This window comes from Salvelinus fontinalis, unplaced genomic scaffold (assembly GCF_029448725.1).
Source record: "Salvelinus fontinalis isolate EN_2023a unplaced genomic scaffold, ASM2944872v1 scaffold_0778, whole genome shotgun sequence".
Classification (NCBI taxonomy): domain Eukaryota; kingdom Metazoa; phylum Chordata; class Actinopteri; order Salmoniformes; family Salmonidae; genus Salvelinus; species Salvelinus fontinalis.
In genome coordinates this window covers 57,357-84,771 of record NW_026600987.1, presented here as the reverse complement: position 1 = coordinate 84,771, position 27,415 = coordinate 57,357, and the positions used below count along the sequence as shown (strand labels likewise).

At 43.8% G+C, this 27,415-nt stretch overlaps 1 protein-coding gene across 5 annotated transcripts in view; it reads right to left on the bottom strand.

The window, feature by feature from the left end:
- The window catches only part of LOC129847330 (huntingtin-like), a 66,134-nt gene that overhangs the window by 5,954 nt on the left and 32,765 nt on the right, over positions 1-27,415 (bottom strand). For all 5 annotated transcript variants that reach the window (XM_055915084.1, XM_055915087.1, XM_055915085.1 and 2 more), the window contains 15 exons: positions 26,131-26,242; positions 22,630-22,767; positions 22,254-22,412; positions 21,805-21,902; positions 21,080-21,219; positions 19,238-19,301; positions 18,459-18,559; positions 16,158-16,304; positions 12,521-12,641; positions 11,643-11,788; positions 11,147-11,304; positions 7,784-7,986; positions 6,079-6,205; positions 5,678-5,805; positions 5,273-5,383 (listed from right to left, as the gene is read on the bottom strand). In XM_055915084.1, coding sequence (XP_055771059.1) covers positions 5,273-5,383; positions 5,678-5,805; positions 6,079-6,205; positions 7,784-7,986; positions 11,147-11,304; positions 11,643-11,788; positions 12,521-12,641; positions 16,158-16,304; positions 18,459-18,559; positions 19,238-19,301; positions 21,080-21,219; positions 21,805-21,902; positions 22,254-22,412; positions 22,630-22,767; positions 26,131-26,242 — 1,953 coding nt within the window. The remainder of the gene's footprint in view (positions 1-5,272; positions 5,384-5,677; positions 5,806-6,078; positions 6,206-7,783; positions 7,987-11,146; positions 11,305-11,642; positions 11,789-12,520; positions 12,642-16,157; positions 16,305-18,458; positions 18,560-19,237; positions 19,302-21,079; positions 21,220-21,804; positions 21,903-22,253; positions 22,413-22,629; positions 22,768-26,130; positions 26,243-27,415) is intronic.

Sequence of the window (27,415 nt, the reverse complement as noted above, 5' to 3'; positions counted from 1 at the left end):
TACAACTATTAACTAATCAATACATCATTATACTACAACTATTAACTAATCAATACATCATTACACTACAACTGTTAACTAATCAATACATCATTACACTACAACTACTAACTAATCAATACATCATTATACTACAACTATTAACTAATCAATACATCATTACACTACAACTAATCAATACATCATTATACTACAACTACTAACTAATCAATACATCATTATACTATACAACTACTAACTAATCAATACATCATTATACTATACAACTACTAACTAATCAATACATCATTATACTACAACTACTAACTAATCAATACATCATTACACTACAAATACTAACTAATCAATACATCATTACACTACAACTAATCAATACATCATTATACTATACAACTACTAACTAATCAATACATCATTATACTATACAACTACTAACTAATCAATACATCATTACACTACAACTACTAACTAATCAATACATCATTACACTACAACTAATCAATACATCATTATACTACAACTACTAACTAATCAATACATCATTATACTATACAACTACTAACTAATCAATACATCATTATACTATACAACTACTAACTAATCAATACATCATTATACTATACAACTATTATCTAATCAATACATCATTATACTACAACTACTATCTAATCAATACATCATTATACTACAACTATTAACTAATCAATACATCATTATACTACAACTAATCAATACATCATTATACTACAACTAATCAATACATCATTGTACTACAACTAATCAATACATCATTATACTACAACTAATCAATACATCATTATACTACAACTACTATCTAATCAATACATCATTACACTACAACTACTAACTAATCAAAACATCATTATACTACAACTACTAACTAATCAATACATCATTACACTACAACTAATCAATACATCATTATACTATACAACTATTAACTAATCAATACATCATTATACTACAACTACTAACTAATCAATACATCATTACACTACAACTACTAACTAATCAATACATCATTATAATACAACTATTAACTAATCAATACGTCATACTACAACTAATCAATACATCATCATACTACAACTATTAACTAATCAATCCATCATTATACTACAACTACTAACTAATCAATACATCATTACACTACAACTAATCAATACATCATTATACTATACAACTATTAACTAATCAATACATCATTATACTACAACTACTAACTAATCAATACATCATTATACTACAACTACTAACTAATCAATACATCATTATACTACAACTATTAACTAATCAATATATCATTATACTATACAACTATTAACTAATCAATACATCATTATACTACAACTACTAACTAATCAATACATCATTACACTACAACTACTAACTAATCAATACATCATTACACTACAACTAATCAATACATCATTATACTATACAACTACTAACTAATCAATACATCATTATACTATACAACTACTAACTAATCAATACATCATTACACTACAACTACTAACTAATCAATACATCATTACACTACAACTAATCAATACATCATTATACTACAACTACTAACTAATCAATACATCATTATACTATACAACTACTAACTAATCAATACATCATTATACTATACAACTACTAACTAATCAATACATCATTATACTACAACTGTTAACTAATCAATACATCATTATACTACAACTACTAACTAATCAATACATCATTATACTACAACTACTAACTAATCAATACATCATTATACTACAACTATTAACTAATCAATACATCATTATACTACAACTATTAACTAATCAATACATCATTATACTACAACTGTTAACTAATCAATACATCATTATACTATACAACTACTAACTAATCAATACATCATTATACTACAACTGTTAACTAATCAATACATCATTATACTACAACTACTAACTAATCAATACATCATTATACTACAACTGTTAACTAATCAATACATCATTACACTACAACTACTAACTAATCAATACATCATTACACTACAACTGTTAACTAATCAATACATGATTACACTACATCTACTAACTAATCAATACATCATTACACTACAACTAATCAATACATCATTACACTACAACTATTAACTAATCAATACATCATTATACTACAACTATTAACTAATCAATACATCACTATACTACAACTATTAACTAATCAATACATCACTATACTACAACTATTAACTAATCAATACATCATTATACTATACAACTATTAACTAATCAATACATCATTACACTACAACTATTAACTAATCAATACATCATTATACTACAACTACTAACTAATCAATACATCATTACACTACAACTATTAACTAACTAGTATATAATCAATACATCATTAAACTACAACTATTAACTAACTAGTATATAATCAATACATCATTATACTACAACTAATCAATACATCATTATACTATACAACTATTAACTAATCAATACATCATTATACTATACAACTAATCAATACATCATTATACTACAACTAATCAATACATCATTATACTACAACTAATCAATACATCATTATACTACAACTATTAACTAACTAGTATATAATCAATACATCATTATACTACAACTAATCAATACATCATTACACTACAACTATTAACTAACTAGTATATAATCAATACATCATTATACTACAACTATTAACTAACTAGTATATAATCAATACATCATTACACTACAACTATTAACTAATCAATACATCATTACACTACAACTATTAACTAACTAGTATATAATCAATACATCATTACACTACAACTACTAACTAATCAATACATCATTATACTACAACTATTAACTAACTAGTATATAATCAATACATCATTATACTACAACTATTAACTAATCAATACATCATTACACTACAACTATTAACTAATCAATACATCATTATACTACAACTATTAACTAATCAATACATCATTACACTACAACTATTAACTAATCAATACATCATTATACTACAACTATTAACTAATCAATACATCATTATACTACAACTATTAACTAATCAATACATCATTATACTACAACTATTAACTAATCAATACATCATTATACTACAACTACTAACTAATCAATACATCATTATACTATACAACTATTAACTAATCAATACATCATTATACTATACAACTAATCAATACATCATTATACTACAACTATTAACTAATCAATACATCATTATACTACAACTAATCAATACGTCATTATACTACAACTATTAACTAATCAATACATCATTATACTACAACTAATCAATACATCATTATACTATACAACTATTAACTAATCAATACATCATTATACTACAACTATTAACTAATCAATACATCATTATACTACAACTATTAACTAATCAATACATCATTATACTACAACTATTAACTAATCAATACATCATTATACTACAACTACTAACTAATCAATACATCATTATACTATACAACTATTAACTAATCAATACATCATTATACTATACAACTAATCAATACATCATTATACTACAACTATTAACTAATCAATACATCATTATACTATACAACTATTAACTAATCAATACATCATTATACTATACAACTAATCAATACATCATTATACTACAACTACTAACTAATCAATACATCATTATACTATACAACTATTAACTAATCAATACATCATTATACTATACAACTAATCAATACATCATTATACTACAACTATTAACTAATCAATACATCATTATACTACAACTAATCAATACGTCATTATACTACAACTACTAACTAATCAATACATCATTATACTATACAACTATTAACTAATCAATACATCATTATACTATACAACTATTAACTAATCAATACATCATTATACTACAACTACTAACTAATCAATACATCATTATACTACAACTAATCAATACATCATTATACTACAACTACTAACTAATCAATACATCATTATACTACAACTAATCAATACATCATTATACTACAACTACTAACTAATCAATACATCATTATACTACAACTACTAACTAATCAATACATCATTATACTATACAACTACTAACTAATCAATACATCATTATACTACAACTAATCAATACATCATTATACTACAACTATTAACTAATCAATACATCATTATACTACAACTATTAACTAATCAATACATCATTATACTACAACTACTAACTAATCAATACATCATTATACTACAACTACTAACTAATCAATACATCATTATACTACAACTATTAACTAATCAATACATCATTATACTACAACTAATCAATACATCATTATACTACAACTATTAACTAATCAATACATCATTATACTACAACTACTATCTAATCAATACATCATTATACTACAACTATTAACTAATCAATACATCATTATACTACAACTATTAACTAATCAATACATCATTATACTATACAACTATTAACTAATCAATACATCATTACACAACAACTATTAACTAATCAATACATTTACATTTAAGTCATTTAGCAGACGCTCTTATCCAGAGCGACGTGTTGTGGACGCCATTTTTATGTCTCTGTGTCCAGTATGAAGGAAGTTAGATGTAGTTTAGCGAGACAATGCTAACTAGCGTTAGCGCAATGACTGGAAGTCTACAGGTACAGTAGCAATGCTTAAATGGCAGAATCTCGCAGTATCCCTTTAAGCTTATCAATATGAAAGGTGTTTTAACACGTTTATTAACATGAATAAGAGTGTTATAACACGTTTATGAACATGAATAAGAGTTATAACACGTTTATGAACATGAATAAGAGTTATAACACGTTTATGAACATGAATAAGAGTTATAACACGTTTATTAGCATGAATAAGAGTGATATAACATGTTTATGAACATGAATAAGAGTGTTATAACTCATTTATGAACATGAATAAGAGTGTTATAACACGTTTATGAACATGAATAAGTGTTATAACATGTTTATGAACATGAATAAGAGTTATAACACGTTTATTAGCATGAATAAGAGTGTTATAACACATTTATGAACATGAATACGAGTGTTATATTACACGTTTATGAACATGAATAAGAGTGTTATAACACATTTATGAACATGAATAAGAGTGTTATAACTCATTTATGAACATGAATAAGAGTGTTATAACACGTTTCTGAAAGGTGTATTACGGTCTGACCTTCCCGATGTCGTGTAGCGTGGCCATCTCCAGCAGCTGAGACAGAACGTCCAGGGCAGAACGAAGGAACCCTCCAAACTTCTCATTGGTGCTGTGGAGGTCCAACGTCACCTAGGAAACACACAACAAACATCAACAATTGTCACAACAACAAAACATTGACAAGTACATAAAGAAAACAAGTGTAGTAAGTGAACAATTACAGTTCTAAGAAGTATCAGAACTACTGTTGGCCATTTTTACACATCAAAACATCCAGGTTGACTATTCGGATATTTAAGTGATTCAGAAAAGACTGGAATTCCAAAAGAGTCTAATGGCAAAGTAGTTGATGACTAGGAGAGTGTGTGTGTGTGTGTGTCTGTGTGTGTGTGTGTGTGCGCGCGCGCGCGTGTGCGCGTGTACCTTATAGTTGGTGTGTGTAGCTTTGAGGACGTCGTACAGTTTGAGGTAGGTCGGTAGATGATAGAAGCTTCCCAGGGTTGTGGACTTGTTGACGTTAGCGGAGGACCCCGCGCCGTCCGCTGGCCTGCCTGCTCACAAAAAAGGTCAGAAAGAAAAAAGTCAAAAGGTCAAAAGGTCACGAAGAGAGGGATCTTTGTGATTTCGAAGCGCTGGGTTCGTATCCTTCACAACATTTTACTGTTTGAAAAACCTTCACACCGTCGACTGAAATCGTTCATTAAATGACGGACTAAAGAAACGGACTGAATTTATAAAAAGAATCCATTGTTTCTATGAAGGTAAAGTCCGTGTGTATGTGTTTCCTACAGAGTATAAGAAGTCAGGAAGTTGGACTACTGTACCAGTGTTGGTGTCGCTGCCTTTCTTAGGGCTCATGGGAGTGGTGCTTGGCTCTGCTACCTCCTTCTCCTTGCCTTTCCTTCTGATGGGGCTGAGGGAGGGAGCGTTGGCTAGGGACGGCAGAGTGGCCTGGGGGACAGAGAGGGAGCGTTGGCTAGGGACGACAGGGTGGCCTGGGGGGACAGAGAGGGAGCGTTGGCTAGGGACGACAGGGTGGCCTGGGGGGACAGAGAGGGAGCGTTGGCTAGGGACGACAGGGTGGCCTGGGGGGACAGAGAGGGAGCGTTGGCTAGGGACGACAGGGTGGCCTGGGGGGACAGAGAGGGAGCGTTGGCTAGGGACGGCAGGGTGGCCTGGGGGACAGAGGAGACAATACTGAGGGAGGGAGCGTTGGCTAGGGACGGCAGGGTGGCCTGGGGGGACAGAGGAGACAATACTGAGAGAGGGAGCGTTGGCTAGGGACGACAGAGTGGCCTGGGGGACAGAGAGGGAGCGTTGGCTAGGGACGGCAGAGTGGCCTGGGGGGACAGAGAGGGAGCGTTGGCTAGGGACGGCAGAGTGGCCTGGGGGACAGAGGAGACAATACTGAGGGAGGGAGCGTTGGCTAGGGACGGCAGGGTGGCCTGGGGGGACAGAGGAGACAATACTGAGAGAGGGAGCGTTGGCTAGGGACGACAGAGTGGCCTGGGGGACAGAGAGGGAGCGTTGGCTAGGGACGGCAGAGTGGCCTGGGGGGACAGAGAGGGAGCGTTGGCTAGGGACGGCAGGGTGGCCTGGGGGACAGAGAGGGAGCGTTGGCTAGGGACGGCAGGGTGGCCTGGGGGACAGAGAGGGAGCGTTGGCTAGGGATGGCAGGGTGGCCTGGGGGGACAGAGGAGACAATACTGAGAGAGGGAGCGTTGGCTAGGGACGACAGAGTGGCCTGGGGGACAGAGAGGGAGCGTTGGCTAGGGACGGCAGAGTGGCCTGGGGGGACAGAGAGGGAGCGTTGGCTAGGGACGGCAGAGTGGCCTGGGGGACAGAGAGGGAGCGTTGGCTAGGGACGGCAGGGTGGCCTGGGGGACAGAGAGGGAGCGTTGGCTAGGGACAGCAGGGTGGCCTGGGGGACAGAGAGGGAGCGTTGGCTAGGGACGGCAGAGTGGCCTGGGGGACAGAGAGGGAGCGTTGGCTAGGGACGGCAGGGTGGCCTGGGGGACAGAGAGGGAGCGTTGGCTAGGGACGGCAGGGTGGCCTGGGGGACAGAGAGGGAGCGTTGGCTAGGGACGGCAGAGTGGCCTGGGGGGACAGAGGGAGCGTTGGCTAGGGACGGCAGGGTGGCCTGGGGGACAGAGAGGGAGCGTTGGCTAGGGACAGCAGGGTGGCCTGGGGGACAGAGAGGGAGCGTTGGCTAGGGACGGCAGAGTGGCCTGGGGGACAGAGAGGGAGCGTTGGCTAGGGACGGCAGGGTGGCCTGGGGGACAGAGAGGGAGCGTTGGCTAGGGACGGCAGAGTGGCCTGGGGGACAGAGAGGGAGCGTTGGCTAGGGACGGCAGAGTGGCCTGGGGGACAGAGAGGGAGCGGTGGCTAGGGACGGCAGAGTGGCCTGGGGGACAGAGAGGGAGCGTTGGCTAGGGACGGCAGAGTGGCCTGGGGGACAGAGAGGGAGCGGTGGCTAGGGACGGCAGAGTGGCCTGGGGGACAGATTATCCCTTTACATCTCACACACACCTTGATAGCGGGTCCGGGCGGCGTGTCGTCCAGCACGTGGGCACAGATGTTGAGTATCTTGAGGATGTGAGAGAAGAGTTGTTCCACCAGGACCACCAGGGGGCGCTCCCCCACCGCTGCCCAGGGCTCCTCTGTCTTACCAGGGACCGGCCCTCCCTCCTCCTCCCCAGCCCAGGGACTACACATACACTTTGGAGCTGCCGCTGGAGAGAAGAGCGTTACAGCTTGGTTTCATGTTGGGAATACGACAGCTGAACGTCGTCATTGTGGTATTGTGGTATTTGATAAGGATCCCCATTATCTGTTTCTATAGCAACAGCTACTCTTCCTGGGGTTTATTAGGATCCCCATTATCTGTTTCTATAGCAACAGCTACTCTTCCTGGGGTTTATTAGGATCATTATCTGTTTCTATAGCAACAGCTACTCTTCCTGGGGTTTATTAGGATCCCCATTATCTGTTTCTATAGCAACAGCTACTCTTCTTGGGGTTTATTAGGATCCCCATTATCTGTTTCTATAGCAACAGCTACTCTTCCTGGGGTTTATTAGGATCATTATCTGTTGCTATAGCAGCAGCTACTCTTCCTGGGGTTTATTAGGACCATTATCTGTTTCTATAGCAACAGCTACTCTTCCTGGGGTTTATTAGGATCCCCATTATCTGTTTCTATAGCAACAGCTACTCTTCCTGGGGTTTATTAGGATCATTATCTGTTTCTATAGCAACAGCTACTCTTCCTGGGGTTTATTAGGATCCCCATTATCTGTTTCTATAGCAACAGCTACTCTTCCTGGGGTTTATTAGGACCATTATCTGTTTCTATAGCAACAGCTACTCTTCCTGGGGTTTATTAGGATCCCCATTATCTGTTTCTATAGCAACAGCTACTCTTCCTGGGGTTTATTAGGATCCCCATTATCTGTTTCTATAGCAACAGCTACTCTTCCTGGGGTTTATTAGGATCATTATCTGTTTCTAAAGCAGCAGCTACTCTACTCTGTGTGTGATTAACGTTCTGGAAAGATCGGACCGATAGTTGTACTAAGGTTATATGAAGGTTGCAATACCGCGGGACAGGTAAACAACTTAATAACATGCAGCAGGTGTATACAGGTTTATCCAGGTGTGTTAACATTCTGTAAACATTATAATAACATGCAGCAGGTGTATACAGGTTTATCCAGGTGTGTTAACATTCTGTAAACAACTTAATAACATCCAGCAGGTGTATACAGGTTTATCCAGGTGTGTAAACATTATAATAACATGCAGCAGGTGTATACAGGTTTATCCAGGTGTGTTAACATTCTGTAAACATTATAATAACATGCAGCAGGTGTATACAGGTTTATCCAGGTGTGTTAACGTTCTGTAAACATTATAATAACATGCAGCAGGTGTATACAGGTTTATCCAGGTGTGTTAACATTCTGTAAACATTATAATAACATGCAGCAGGTTTATACAGGTTTATCCAGGTGTGTTAACGTTCTGTAAACATTATAATAACATGCAGCAGGTGTATACAGGTTTATCCAGGTGTGTAAACATTATAATAACATGCAGCAGGTGTATACAGGTTTATCCAGGTGTGTTAACATTCTGTAAACAACTTAATAACATCCAGCAGGTGTATACAGGTTTATCCAGGTGTGTTAACATTATAATAACATGCAGCAGGTGTATACAGGTTTATCCAGGTGTGTTAACATTATAATAACATGCCGCAGGTGTATACAGGTTTATCCAGGTGTGTTAACATTCTGTAAACATTATAATAACATGCAGCAGGTGTATACAGGTTTATCCAGGTGTGTTAACATTCTGTAAACATTATAATAACATGCAGCAGGTGTATACAGGTTTATCCAGGTGTGTTAACATTCTGTAAACATTATAATAACATGCAGCAGGTGTATACAGGTTTATCCAGGTGTGTTAACATTCTGTAAACATTATAATAACATGCAGCAGGTGTATACAGGTTTATCCAGGTGTGTTAACATTCTGTAAACATTATAATAACATGCAGCAGGTGTATACAGGTTTATCCAGGTGTGTTAACATTCTGTAAACATTATAATAACATGCAGCAGGTGTATACAGGTTTATCCAGGTGTGTTAACATTATAATAACATGCAGCAGGTGTATACAGGTTTATCCAGGTGTGTTAACATTATAATAACATGCAGCAGGTGTATACAGGTTTATCCAGGTGTGTTAACATTCTGTAAACATTATAATAACATGCAGCAGGTGTATACAGGTTTATCCAGGTGTGTTAACATTCTGTAAACATTATAATAACATGCAGCAGGTGTATACAGGTTTATCCAGGTGTGTTAACATTATAATAACATGCAGCAGGTGTATACAGGTTTATCCAGGTGTGTTAACATTATAATAACATGCAGCAGGTGTATACAGGTTTATCCAGGTGTGTTAACGTTCTGTAAACATTATAATAACATGCAGCAGGTGTATACAGGTTTATCCAGGTGTGTTAACATTCTGTAAACATTATAATAACATGCCGCAGGTGTATACAGGTTTATCCAGGTGTGTTAACATTCTGTAAACATTATAATAACATGCAGCAGGTGTATACAGGTTTATCCAGGTGTGTTAACATTCTGTAAACATTATAATAACATGCAGCAGGTGTATACAGGTTTATCCAGGTGTGTTAACATTATAATAACATGCAGCAGGTGTATACAGGTTTATCCAGGTGTGTTAACATTCTGTAAACATTATAATAACATGCAGCAGGTGTATACAGGTTTATCCAGGTGTGTTAACATTCTGTAAACATTATAATAACATGCAGCAGGTGTATACAGGTTTATCCAGGTGTGTTAACATTCTGTAAACATTATAATAACATGCAGCAGGTTTATACAGGTTTATCCAGGTGTGTTAACGTTCTGTAAACATTATAATAACATGCAGCAGGTGTATACAGGTTTATCCAGGTGTGTTAACATTATAATAACATGCAGCAGGTGTATACAGGTTTATCCAGGTGTGTTAACATTATAATAACATGCAGCAGGTGTATACAGGTTTATCCAGGTGTGTTAACGTTCTGTAAACATTATAATAACATGCAGCAGGTTTATACAGGTTTATCCAGGTGTGTTAACATTCTGTAAACATTATAATAACATGCAGCAGGTGTATACAGGTTTATCCAGGTGTGTTAACATTATAATAACATGCAGCAGGTGTATACAGGTTTATCCAGGTGTGTTAACATTATAATAACATGCAGCAGGTGTATACAGGTTTATCCAGGTGTGTTAACATTCTGTAAACATTATAATAACATGCAGCAGGTGTTGTGCCCAGGTACGTACCAGCGAGCAGGTTCCCGGCCAGCAGCAGAGCATCCTGGTGAGCAGAGAGGTCCAGAGGGAACCAGGCAGAAGACAGGAGAGACAACACCATGTTAGCCATCCCTACTGTTAGAGTCCTCTTCCCTTCCTCCAATGGGCCTGAGCCGGGCTGGGAGAGGCTGGGAGAGAGAGAGAAATATTATATACAATCTGAGGGGTGTGTACGTGTGTCTGTGTGTGTGTACGTGTGTCTGTGTGTGTGTACGTGTGTCTGTGTGTGTGTACGTGTGTCTCTGTGTGTGTACGTGTGTCTCTGTGTGTGTACCTGTGTGTGTGTACCTGTGTGTGTACGTGTACCTGTGTGTGCGTGTGCGTGTGTGTGTACCTGTGTGTGTACGTGTACCTGTGTGTGTGTGTGTGTGTGTGTGTACCTGTGTGAGCGTGTGCGTGTGTGTGTGTGTACCTGTGTGAGCGTGTGTGTGTGTGTGTACCTGTGTGAGCGTGTGTGTGTGTGTACCTGTGTGAGCGTGCCCGGGAGCGGTTGAGGTTGGATCGGTTGGGGTGTGTGACGGTGGAGCTGACGTAGCCACAGTGCCAGCCCGTACTCCAGGTGCATGCTGGGAAGGTGGTGGTCAGAAGATGCAGCGCCTCACAGCAGCCAAACTACACAGGAAGGAAAAAAAGATTGATAATTTCCATGAATGAACGACAGAGAACGAGACGTTTCCTAAAAGGAGACAATAAGGTATGTTGGGCTTGTCCTGGAGGGATGGACGTCTGTCCTATAGGAGGAGGACACCAAGGATACTCACAGTGAGGGCCCAAGACATGGAGGTGTGTGTGTGTGTGTGTGTGTGTGTGTGTGTGTGTGTGTGTGTACTCACAGTGAGGGCCCGTGACGTAGAGGTGGTGTGTGTGTGTGTGTGTGTGTGTGTGTGTGTGTGTGTGTGTGTGTGTGTGTGTGTGTGTGTGTGTGTGTGTGTGTGTGTGTGTACTCACAGTGAGGGCCCGTGACGTAGAGGAGGTGTGTGTGTGTGTGTGTGTGTGTGTGTGTGTGTGTGTGTACTCACAGTGAGGGCCCGTGACGTAGAGAAGGTGTGTGTGTGTGTGTGTGTGTGTGTGTGTGTGTGTGTGTGTGTGTGTGTGTGTGTGTGTGTGTGTGTGTGTGTGTGTGTGTGTGTGTGTGTGTGTGTGTGTGTGTGTGTGTGTACTCACAGTGAGGGCCCGTGACGTAGAGGAGGTGTGTGTGTGTGTGTGTGTGTGTGTGTGTGTGTGTGTGTGTGTGTGTGTGTGTGTGTGTGTGTGTGTGTACTCACAGTGAGGGCCCGTGACGTAGAGGAGGTGTGTGTGTGTGTGTGTGTGTGTGTGTGTGTGTGTGTGTGTGTGTGTACTCACAGTGAGGGCCCGTGACGTAGAGGAGGTGAGAGCGTGGGACACAGCAGAGACGACTCTTGACAAGTTATTCTCCACAGTGACGTCTGACACTCCCTGAGACAGGTTATAACCACGATACGTCCTGACATAGAGAAAGAGAGAGAGAGAGGAAAAGAGATGGAAAGGTCCCGCTGGTGATCTCCTCTGATGTCAGAGTCTGGTTAGAGAGAGAGATCTCCTCTGATGACAGAGTCTGGTTAGAGAGAGATCTCCTCTGATGTCAGAGTCTGGTTAGAGAGAGATCTCCTCTGATGTCAGAGTCTGGTTAGAGAGAGAGATCTCCTCTGATGACAGAGTCTGGTTAGAGAGAGATCTCCTCTGATGTCAGAGTCTGGTTAGAGAGAGATCTCCTCTGATGTCAGAGTCTGGTTAGAGAGAGATCTCCTCTGATGTCAGAGTCTGGTTAGAGAGAGATCTCCTCTGATGTCAGAGTCTGGTTAGAGAGAGAGATCTCCTCTGATGTCAGAGTCTGGTTAGAGAGAGATCTCCTCTGATGTCAGAGTCTGGTTAGAGACAGATCTCCTCTGATGTCAGAGTCTGGTTAGAGAGAGATCTCCTCTGATGTCAGAGTCTGGTTAGAGAGAGATCTCCTCTGATGACAGAGTCTGGTTAGAGACAGATCTCCTCTGATGACAGAGTCTGGTTAGAGAGAGATCTCCTCTGATGTCAGAGTCTGGTTAGAGAGAGATCTCCTCTGATGACAGAGTCTGGTTAGAGAGAGATCTCCTCTGATGACAGAGTCTGGTTAGAGAGAGATCTCCTCTGATGTCAGAGTCTGGTTAGAGAGAGAGATCTCCTCTGATGTCAGAGTCTGGTTAGAGAGAGAGATCTCCTCTGATGTCAGAGTCTGGTTAGAGAGAGATCTCCTCTGATGTCAGAGTCTGGTTAGAGAGAGATCTCCTCTGATGTCAGAGTCTGGTTAGAGAGAGATCTCCTCTGATGTCAGAGTCTGGTTAGAGAGAGATCTCCTCTGATGTCAGAGTCTGGTTAGAGAGAGATCTCCTCTGATGTCAGAGTCTGGTTAGAGAGACAGATCTCCTCTGATGTCAGAGTCTGGTTAGAGAGACAGATCTCCTCTGATGACAGAGTCTGGTTAGAGAGAGATCTCCTCTGATGACAGAGTCTGGTTAGAGAGAGATCTCCTCTGATGTCAGAGTCTGGTTAGAGAGAGATCTCCTCTGATGACAGAGTCTGGTTAGAGACAGATCTCCTCTGATGTCAGAGTCTGGTTAGAGAGAGATCTCCTCTGATGACAGAGTCTGGTTAGAGACAGATCTCCTCTGATGTCAGAGTCTGGTTAGAGAGAGATCTCCTCTGATGTCAGAGTCTGGTTAGAGACAGATCTCCTCTGATGACAGAGTCTGGTTAGAGAGAGATCTCCTCTGATGACAGAGTCTGGTTAGAGAGAGATCTCCTCTGATGACAGAGTCTGGTTAGAGAGAGATCTCCTCTGATGACAGAGTCTGGTTAGAGAGAGATCTCCTCTGATGACAGAGTCTGGTTAGAGAGAGATCTCCTCTGATGACAGAGTCTGGTTAGAGAGAGATCTCCTCTGATGTCAGAGTCTGGTTAGAGAGAGATCTCCTCTGATGACAGAGTCTGGTTAGAGACAGATCTCCTCTGATGACAGAGTCTGGTTAGAGACAGATCTCCTCTGATGTCAGAGTCTGGTTAGAGAGAGATCTCCTCTGATGACAGAGTCTGGTTAGAGAGAAAGATCTCCTCTGATGTCAGAGTCTGGTTAGAGAGAGAGATCTCCTCTGATGTCAGAGTCTGGTTAGAGAGAGATCTCCTCTGATGACAGAGTCTGGTTAGAGAGAGATCTCCTCTGATGACAGAGTCTGGTTAGAGAGAGATCTCCTCTGATGACAGAGTCTGGTTAGAGAGAGATCTCCTCTGATGTCAGAGTCTGGTTAGAGAGAGATCTCCTCTGATGACAGAGTCTGGTTAGAGAGAGATCTCCTCTGATGACAGAGTCTGGTTAGAGAGAGATCTCCTCTGATGACAGAGTCTGGTTAGAGAGAGATCTCCTCTGATGACAGAGTCTGGTTAGAGAGAGATCTCCTCTGATGACAGAGTCTGGTTAGAGAGAGAGATCTCCTCTGATGACAGAGTCTGGTTAGAGAGAGATCTCCTCTGATGACAGAGTCTGGTTAGAGAGAGATCTCCTCTGATGACAGAGTCTGGTTAGAGAGAGATCTCCTCTGATGTCAGAGTCTGGTTAGAGAGAGATCTCCTCTGATGTCAGAGTCTGGTTAGAGACAGATCTCCTCTGATGTCAGAGTCTGGTTAGAGACAGATCTCATCTGATGTCAGAGTCTGGTTAGAGAGAGATCTCCTCTGATGTCAGAGTCTGGTTAGAGACAGATCTCCTCTGATGTCAGAGTCTGGTTAGAGAGAGATCTCCTCTGATGTCAGAGTCTGGTTAGAGAGAGAGATCTCCTCTGATGTCAGAGTCTGGTTAGAGAGAGAGATCTCCTCTGATGTCAGAGTCTGGTTAGAGAGAGATCTCCTCTGATGTCAGAGTCTGGTTAGAGAGAGAGATCTCCTCTGATGTCAGAGTCTGGTTAGAGAGAGATCTCCTCTGATGTCAGAGTCTGGTTAGAGAGAGATCTCCTCTGATGTCAGAGTCTGGTTAGAGAGACAGATCTCCTCTGATGTCAGAGTCTGGTTAGAGAGCGATCTCCTCTGATGTCAGAGTCTGGTTAGAGAGACAGATCTCCTCTGATGTCAGAGTCTGGTTAGAGAGCGATCTCCTCTGATGTCAGAGTCTGGTTAGAGAGAGATCTCCTCTGATGTCAGAGTCTGGTTAGAGAGAGATCTCCTCTGATGTCAGAGTCTGGTTAGAGAGAGATCTCTTCTGTGAACGCTCTGAACTCTGTTGTTATACCAGGAGTCAGTCAACAGACTAAAAGACTGAACTAAAGTGTTGCTGATAACACAATTAAAATCATTAAACCTGGAGACGAACACCCTCTACCGGGACCCGGAGACGAACACCCTCTACCGGGACCCGGAGACGAACACCCTCTACCGGGACCCGGAGACGAACACCCTCTACCGGGACCTGGAGACGAACACCCTCTACCGGGACCCGGAGATGAACCCCCTCTACCGGGACCCGGAGATGAACCCCCTCTACCGGGACCTGGAGATGAACCCCCTCTACCGGGACCCGGAGACGAACCCCCTCTACCGGGACCTGGAGACGAACCCCCTCTACCGGGACCTGGAGATGAACCCCCTCTACCGGGACCCGGAGACGAACACCCTCTACCTTTATAGCTTTATGTAAACAACATTATAGGGCATACATACGCATGTGTGTGTGTGTGTGTGTGTGTGTGTGTGTGTGTGTCTTACCCAGTGCAGTGTGTGTGTGTGTGTGTGTGTGTGTGTGTGTGTGTGTGTGTGTGTGTGTGTGTGTGTGTGTGTCTGTGTGTGTGTCGTACCCAGTGCAGTGTGTGTGTGTGTGTGTGTGTGTGTGTGTGTGTGTGTGTGTCTGTGTGTGTCTGTGTGTGTGTGTGTGTGTGTGTGTGTGTGTGTGTGTGTGTGTGTGTGTGTGTGTGTGTGTGTGTGTGTGTGTGTGTACACATACCTGGTGATGGTAGAGACAGTAAAGTGTGAAGGGGGCAGCGTCTCATGCATCAGTAGCTGTAGATAGACAGAGCTCTGGTCCCTGGCTATAGCCACCACCGGATCAGCCTGGCCCTGGTCACACTCATAGAACAACATGCTGACCAGCCTGAGGACAGAGGACAGGACAGAGGACAGGACAGAGGACAGAAGAGAGGACAGAAGAGAGGACAGAAGAGAGGACAGAAGAGAGGACAGAAGAGAGGACAGAAGAGAGGACAGAAGAGAGGACAGAAGAGAGGACAGAAGAGAGGACAGAAGAGAGGACAGAAGAGAGGACAGGACAGAGGACAGAAGAGAGGACAGGACAGAGGACAGAAGAGAGGACAGAAGAGAGGACAGGACAGAGGACAGAAGAGAGGACAGAAGAGAGGACAGAAGAGAGGACAGGACAGAGGACAGAAGAGAGGACAGAAGAGAGGACAGGACAGAGGACAGAAGAGAGGACAGAAGAGAGGACAGAAGAGAGGACAGAAGAGAGGACAGAAGAGAGGACAGGACAGAGGACAGAAGAGAGGACAGAAGAGAGGACAGTTGGGTTGAAGGAGAGAGGATGGAAAGGACGAGATTTGCTTTCAATCACTCTGTCACACACACTCTGTCACACACACTCTGTCACACACACACTGTCACACACACTCTGTCACACACACTCTGTCACACACACTCTGTCACACACACTCTGTCACACACACACTGTCACACACACTCTGTCACACACACTCTGTCACACACACTCTGTCACACACACTCTGTCACACACACACTGTCACACACACTCTGTCACACACACACTGTCACACACACTCTGTCACACACACTCTGTCACACACACACTGTCACACACACACTGTCACACACACACTGTCACACACACACTGTCACACACACACTGTCACACACACACTGTCACACACACACTGTCACACACACACTGTCACACACACTCTGTCACACACACTCTGTCACACACACTCTGTCACACACACTCTGTCACACACACTCTGTCACACACACACTGTCACACACACACTGTCACACACACACTGTCACACACACACTGTCACACACACACTGTCACACACACTCTGTCACACACACTCTGTCACACACACTCTGTCACACACACTCTGTCACACACACTCTGTCACACACACACTGTCACACACACTCTGTCACACACACTCTGTCACACACACTCTGTCACACACACTCTGTCACACACACTCTGTCACACACACTCTGTCACACACACTCTGTCACACACACTCTGTCACACACACTCTGTCACACACACACTGTCACACACACACTGTCACACACACACTGTCACACACACTCTGTCACACACACTCTGTCACACACACTCTGTCACACACACTCTGTCACACACACTCTGTCACACACACTCTGTCACACACACTCTGTCACACACACACTGTCACACACACACTGTCACACACACACTGTCACACACACACTGTCACACACACACTGTCACACACACTCTGTCACACACACACACACACACACTCTGTCACACACACGCACACACACTGTCACACACGCACACACACTGTCACACACACACTGTCACACACACTCTGTCACACACACACTGTCACACACACACTGTCACACACACACTCTGTCACACACACACTCTGTCACACACACGGTCACACACGCACACACACTGTCACACACGCACACACACTGTCACACACGCACACACACTGTCACACACACTGTCACACACGCACACACCCTGTCACACACGCACACACACTGTCACACACGCACACACACTGTCACACACGCACACACACTGTCACACACGCACACACACTGTCACACACGCACACACACTGTCACACACGCACACACCCTGTCACACACGCACACACCCTGTCACACACGCACACACACTGTCACACACGCACACACACTGTCACACACGCACACACACTGTCACCCACACACTCTGTCACCCACACACTCTGTCACCCACACACTCTGTCACCCACACACTCTGTCACCCACACACTCTGTCACCCACACACTCTGTCACCCACACACTCTGTCACCCACACACTCTGTCACCCACACACTCTGTCACCCACACACTCTGTCACCCACACACTCTGTCACCCACACACTCTGTCACCCACACACTCTGTCACCCACACACTCTGTCACCCACACACTCTGTCACCCACACACTCTGTCACCCACACACTCTGTCACGCAGTCACACCCGTACCTGCTGACAGTGGCAGCGGCTATGTGTCGAACTCGAGGGTCTTCGTCTCCCAACAAATGAATCACAACGCCATTCAACACCCTCTCCTGTAACCTTAGCAACTAGACAGAGAGAGAGGGAGCATGGAGGATGTCAAGTGAATAGCTGGATGGACACCGAGAGAGACAGAGAGAGACACAGATACAGAGAGAGAGACACAGATACAGAGAGAGAGACACAGATACAGAGAGAGACAGAGAGACACAGAGACAGAGAGAGAGACAGATACAGAGAGAGAGACACAGATACAGAGAGAGAGACAGAGACACAGAGACAGAGAGAGAGACAGAGAGACACAGAGACAGAGAGAGAGACAGAGAGACACAGAGACAGAGAGAGACACAGATACAGAGAGACACAGATACAGAGAGAGAGACACAGATACAGAGAGAGACACAGATACAGAGAGAGAGACACAGATACAGAGAGAGACACAGATACAGAGAGAGAGACACAGAGAGAGACACAGAGAGACAGAGATAGAGAGAGACAGAGACACACAAAAAGAGAGAGAGAGAGAGAGACACAGAGAGAGACACAGAGAGAGAGAGAGAGAGAGAGAGAGAGAGAGAGAGAGAGAGAGAGAGAGAGAGAGAGAGAGAGAGACAGAGACAGAGACAGAGACAGAGAGAGAGAGAGAGACAGAGAGAGAGACAGAGAGAGAGACAGAGAGAGAGACAGAGAGAGAGACAGAGAGACAGAGAGAGAGACAGAGAGAGAGAGATATTGGAAGGTCTTACCCCAGTATAGTGATGCTCTCCTTTGTGTAAACTCTCTGTTCTCTTCTCCAGGAAGTTCACCAACCTGGAAACACCAACAATCTAATGATCCACACATTCAACCATCCAGTCGTTCTACAAACTAACTCCAGAAAGATGATCAGAGTAGGAGTTCTGATCCAGGATCAGGTCCAGTATTCATAAAGATGATCAGAGTAGGATTTCTGATCTAGGATCAGGTCCAGTATTCATAAAGATGATCAGAGTAGGAGTTCTGATCTAGGATCAGGTCCAGTATTCATAAAGATGATCAGAGTAGGATTTCTGATCTAGGATCAGGTCCAGTATTCATAAAGATGATCAGAGTAGGAGTTCTGATCTAGGATCAGGTCCAGTATTCATAAAGATGATCAGAGTAGGAGTTCTGATCCAGGATCAGGTCCAGTATTCATTATGATGATCAGAGTAGGAGTTCTGATCCAGGATCAGGTCCAGTATTCATAAAGATGATCAGAGTAGGGGTTCTGATCCAGGATCAGGTCCAGTATTCATTATGATGATCAGAGTAGTTCTGATCCAGGATCAGGTCCAGTATTCATAAAGATGATCAGAGTAGGATTTCTGATCTAGGATCAGGTCCAGTATTCATAAAGATGATCAGAGTAGGAGTTCTGATCAAGGATCAGGTCCAGTATTCATAAAGATTATCAGAGTAGGGGTTCTGATCCAGGATCAGGTCCAGTATTCATTATGATGATCAGAGTAGGAGTTCTGATCCAGGATCAGGTCCAGTATTCATTATGATGATCAGAGTAGTTCTGATCCAGGATCAGGTCCAGTATTCATAAAGATGATCAGAGTTCTGATCCAGGATCAGGTCCAGTATTCATTATGATGATCAGAGTAGGAGTTCTGATCCAGGATCAGGTCCAGTATTCATTATGATGAGAGTAGGAGTTCTGATCCAGGATCAGGTCCAGTATTCATAAAGATTATCAGAGTAGGGGTTCTGATCCAGGATCAGGTCCAGTATTCATTATGATGATCAGAGTAGGAGTTCTGATCCAGGATCAGGTCCAGTATTCATACAGATTATCAGAGTAGGAGTTCTGATCCAGGATCAGGTCCAGTATTCATTATGATGATCAGAGTAGTTCTGATCCAGGATCAGGTCCAGTATTCATAAAGATGATCAGAGTAGGAGTTCTGATCTAGGATCAGGTCCAGTATTCATAAAGATTATCAGAGTAAGAGTTCTGATCCAGGATCAGGTCCAGTATTCATTATGATGATCAGAGTAGTTCTGATCCAGGATCAGGTCCAGTATTCATACAGATTATCAGAGTAGGAGTTCTGATCCAGGATCAGGTCCAGTATTCATAAAGATGATCAGAGTAGGAGTTCTGATCCAGGATCAGGTCCAGTATTCATAAAGATTATCAGAGTAGGAGTTCTGATCCAGGATCAGGTCCAGTATTCATTATGATGATCAGAGTAGGAGTTCTGATCCAGGATCAGGTCCAGTATTCATTATGATGATCAGAGTAGGGGTTCTGATCCAGGATCAGGTCCAGTATTCATTATGATGATCAGAGTAGGAGTTCTGATCCAGGATCAGGTCCAGTATTCATTATGATGATCAGAGTAGGGGTTCTGATCCAGGATCAGGTCCAGTATTCATTATGATGATCAGAGTAGGAGTTCTGATCCAGGATCAGGTCCAGTATTCATTATGATGATCAGAGTAGTTCTGATCTAGGATCAGGTCCAGTATTCATTATGATTTGAAGGCCAAACTGAATCCTACAAGAGAATCTGGAATCTGATTCTGGAACGTTTGGAGGCAGATTCTGGAACTCTTACCGGAAATCTATCTCTGCCAGAGTGTCCAGGAGTTCCGTCCTGACCAGCCAATAGGAACAGTCCTTTAAGGTCAGCAGGTCAACCAGGAGATGCAGGCCCAACTCACTCAGAGTACTGCTACAAAGAGTCATGATGCAGTGCTGCAACACACACACACACAGAGGTTAATACATGCACACACACACACACACACACACACACACACACACACACACACACACACAGGTTAATACATGCACGCACACACACACACACACACACACACAGGTTAATACACACACACACACAGGTTAATACACACACAGGTTAATACACACACACACACACAGGTTAATACACACACAGGTTAATACACACACACAGGTTAATACACACACACAGAGGTTAATACACACACACACACACACACACACACACACACACACACACACACACACACACACACACACACACACACACATACACAGGTTAATACACACACACACACACACACACAGGTTAATACACGCATACACAGGTTAATACACACACACACACACACACACACACAGAGGTTAATACACACACACACACACAGAGGTTAATACACACAAACACAGGTTAATACACACACACACACACAGGTTAATACACACACACACACACAGGTTAATACACACACAAACAGGTTAATACACACACAGGTTAATACACACACACACAGTGTCCGTCTCTCCCTCTCGTACCCTGACTGCAGAGCAGGCCATCTTACAGGTGACAGAGGACTCGTCCTTTAGAGTGTTCTGGAGTACAGGAACTAGATCCACCAGGGACAACGGGTTACCTAGTGGAGAGAGAGAGGAGAGGAAGGAGAGAGAGAGGGGGGACAGGGGGAGGGAGGGAGAGGAGAGAGGGATGAGGAGAAGAGAGAGAGGACAGAGGGAGGGAGAGGAATGAGAGAGGGATGAGGAGAGAGGGATGAGGAGAGAGGGATGAAAGGAGACCAAAGCAACCATTTATCCAGGACCTGTGACTGACAGAGATAATAATGATCGTTGACTAGAGGACTGTGATGTTTGATATGAAGTCTCCTGATAGTGACTGGTGTTAACTGGACAATACACAGTTACAGTGGGGTTCCCGGGGAATATCTCTAAACTAACTGTTGTACAGTAATATAATGAATCCCTCCTACCTGTAGAGGTGTGTACGCTGGTCATCCAGGTGTGTATGTTGTAACGTGTCTTGGTGAGAGCAGAGTGGATTACAGAGCCACACAACACCCCTGTAACACCTCTGACCTGAGGGTCTCCATGACTGACCAGACACAACACATCACTGATATACTGCTGCTCTGTAGACAGAGAGACAGAGAGAGACAGAAACAGAGACAGAGACAGAGAGGGGTGAGGGTGTTTAGTCGTATGGTGTGTGTGTGTAGTTCTACGGTGTGTGTGTAGTCGTGTGGTGTGTGTGTAGTCGTGTGGTGTGTGTGTAGTCGTGTGGTGTGTGTGTGTGTGTAGTCGTGTGGTGTGTGTGTGTGTGTGTAGTGGTGTGGTGTGTGTTCCTACCCTGCTGTGTAACTCCGTCCAGTGGCTCCAGGTACAGAGAGTTGAAGAAGACTTCAGGATGAAGAGCAGCTGCTGCTCCAATACAGCTGACTGCTAGAACCTTCACACTGACACGGACCTCTTTATCAGAGACCAGCCCTGCACACACGCACACACACACACACACACACACACACACACACACACACACACACACACACACACACACACACACACACACACACACACACACACACACACACACACACACACACACACACACACACACACACACACACACACACAGACACACACAGAGGTCAGAGACACACACACACAGGTCAGAGACACACACACACACAGGTCAGAGACACACACACACACACAGGTCAGAGACACGCACACAGGTCAGAGACACACACACACACACACACACAGGTCAGAGACACACACACACACACAGGTCAGAGACACGCACACAGGTCAGAGACACACACACACACACACACACAGGTCAGAGACACACACACACAGGTCAGAGACACACACACACAGGTCAGAGACACACACACACAGGTCAGAGACACACACACACACACAGGTCAGAGATACACACACACACACACACACACAGGTCAGAGACACACACAAACAGGTCAGAGACACACACACACAGGTCAGAGACACGCACACACACAGGTCAGAGACACGCACACACACAGGTCAGAGACACGCACACACACAGGTCAGAGACACGCACACACACAGGTCAGAGACACGCACACACACAGGTCAGAGACACGCACACACACAGGTCAGAGACGCACACACACAGGTCAGATACACACAGGTCAGATACACACAGGTCAGATACACACAGGTCAGAGACACACACACACACACACAGGTCAGATACACACACACACAGGTCAGATACACACAGGTCAGATACACACAGGTCAGATACACACAGGTCAGATACACACAGGTCAGAGACACACACACACACACACACACACACAGGTCAGATACACACACACACAGGTCAGATACGCACACACAGGTCAGACACACACACACACACACACAGGTCAGACACACACACACAGGTCAGAGATACACACAAAGGTCAGAGACACACACACAGGTCAGAGACACACACACACACACAGGTCAGAGACACACACACACACAGGTCAGAGACACACACACACACAGGTCAGAGACACACACACACACAGGTCAGAGACACACACACACACAGGTCAGAGACACACACACACACAGGTCAGAGACACACACAGGTCAGATACACACACACACACACAGGTCAGAGACACACACACACACACACACACACACACAGGTCGGAGACACACACACACACACAGGTCAGAGACACACAGGTCAGAGACACGCACACACACAGGTCAGAGACACACACACACACACAGGTCAGAGACACACACACACAGGTCAGAGACACACACACACACACACACACACAGGTCAGAGACACACACACACACAGGTCAGAGACACACACACACACACAGGTCAGAGACACACACACACACACACACACAGGTCAGACACACACACACACACACACAGGTCAGAGACACGCACACACACAGGTCAGAGACACGCACACACACAGGTCAGAGACACGCACACACACAGGTCAGAGACACGCACACACACATGTCAGAGACACGCACACACACAGGTCAGAGACACGCACACACACAGGTCAGAGACACACACACACACACAGGTCAGAGACACACACACACACACAGGTCAGAGACACACACACACAGGTCAGAGACACACACACACAGGTCAGAGACACACACACACAGGTCAGAGACACGCACACACACAGGTCAGAGACACGCACACACACAGGTCAGAGACACGCACACACACAGGTCAGAGACACACACACACAGGTCAGAGACACACACACACAGGTCAGAGACACACACACACAGGTCAGAGACACGCACGCACAGGTCAGAGACACGCACGCACAGGTCAGAGACACACACACACACACACACAGGTCAGAGACACACACACACACAGGTCAGAGACACACACACACACACAGGTCAGAGACACACACACACACACACACACAGGTCAGACACACACACACACACACACAGGTCAGAGACACGCACACACACACACAGGTCAGAGACACGCACACACACAGGTCAGAGACACGCACACACACAGGTCAGAGACACACACACACACAGGTCAGAGACACACACACACACAGGTCAGAGACACACACACACACACAGGTCAGAGACACACACACACACACAGGTCAGAGACACACACACACACACAGGTCAGAGACACACACACACAGGTCAGAGACACGCACACACACAGGTCAGAGACACGCACACACACAGGTCAGAGACACACACACACAGGTCAGAGACACACACACACAGGTCAGAGACACACACACACAGGTCAGAGACACACACACACAGGTCAGAGACACGCACGCACAGGTCAGAGACACGCACACACACAGGTCAGAGACACGCACACACACAGGTCAGAGACACGCACACACACAGGTCAGAGACACGCACACACACAGGTCAGAGACACGCACACACACAGGTCAGAGACACGCACACACACAGGTCAGAGACACGCACACACACAGGTCAGAGACACGCACACACACAGGTCAGAGACACACACACACACAGGTCAGAGACACACACACACACAGGTCAGAGACACGCACACACACAGGTCAGAGACACACACACACAGGTCAGAGACACACACACACAGGTCAGAGACACACACACACAGGTCAGAGACACACACACACAGGTCAGAGACACACACACACAGGTCAGAGACACGCACACACACAGGTCAGAGACACGCACACACACAGGTCAGAGACACGCACACACACAGGTCAGAGACACACACACACAGGTCAGAGACACACACACACAGGTCAGAGACACACACACACAGGTCAGAGACACGCACACACACAGGTCAGAGACACGCACACACACAGGTCAGAGACACGCACACACACAGGTCAGAGACACGCACACACACAGGTCAGAGACACGCACACACACAGGTCAGAGACACGCACACACACAGGTCAGAGACACGCACACACACAGGTCAGAGACACACACACACACAGGTCAGAGACACGCACACACACAGGTCAGAGACACGCACACACACAGGTCAGAGACACACACACACACAGGTCAGAGACACGCACACACACAGGTCAGAGACACGCACACACACAGGTCAGAGACACACACACACACAGGTCAGAGACACGCACACACACAGGTCAGAGACACACACACACACACAGGTCAGAGACACGCACACACACAGGTCAGAGACACGCACACACACAGGTCAGAGACACACACACACACACAGGTCAGAGACACGCACACACACAGGTCAGAGACACGTCTCTCAGACTCGTACCATTCTTCTGTCCAGTCAGCAGGAAGGAGGCAGAGAGGAGTCGTACACAGTGAACCAGTGGCTCCGCCCCTTGGTCTGTGTAGTGGCCAATCGGACCCTTTATCCTCGATGGCTGGGGGGATGGAACAACAATTAACCAATCACAACCAGTAACACAGACAACAACATTGGCCAATCAGAAAAGACAAATGTGAAATCTAAACATGCCTAAATATCTCATACTGAGTGATAACTTAAAATTAGTGGGGGTTTTACCTGACGTCATTGGCAGACTATATGAGATATTATAAATTAGTGGGGGTTTTACCTGACGTCATTGGCAGACTATATAAGATATTATAAATTAGTGGGGGTTTTACCTGACGTCATTGGCAGACTATATAAGATATTATAAATTAGTGGGGGTTTTACCTGACGTCATTGGCAGACTATATGAGATATTATAAATTAGTGGGGGTTTTACCTGACGTCATTGGCAGACTATATAAGATATTATAAATTAGTGGGGGTTTTACCTGACATCGTTGGCAGACTATATAAGATATTATAAATTAGTGGGGGTTTTACCTGACGTCATTGGCAGACTATATAAGATATTATAAATTAGTGGGGGTTTTACCTGATGTCATTGGCAGACTATACAAGATATTATAAATTAGTGGGGGTTTTACCTGACGTCATTGGCAGACTATACGAGATATTATAAATTAGTGGGGGTTTTACCTGACATCATTGGCAGACTATATGAGATATTATAAATTAGTGGGGGTTTTACCTGACGTCATTAGCAGACTATATAAGATATTATAAATTAGTGGGGTTTTTACCTGAATTCATTGGCAGACTATATAAGATATTATAAATTAGTGGGGGTTTTACCTGACGTTATTGGCAGACTATATAAGATATTATAAATTAGTGGGGGTTTTACCTGAAGTCATTGGCAGACTATATAAGATATTATAAATTAGTGGGGGTTTTACCTGACGTCATTGGCAGACTATATAAGATATTATAAATTAGTGGGGGTTTTACCTGACGTCATTGGCAGACTATATAAGATATTATAAATTAGTGGGGGTTTAACCTGACGTCATTGGCAGACTATATAAGATATTATAAATTAGTGGGGGTTTTACCTGACGTCATTGGCAGACTATATAAGATATTATAAATTAGTGGGGGTTTTACCTGACGTCATTGGCAGACTATATAAGATATTATAAATTAGTGGGGGTTTTACCTGACGTCATTGGCAGACTATATGGGATATTATAAATTAGTG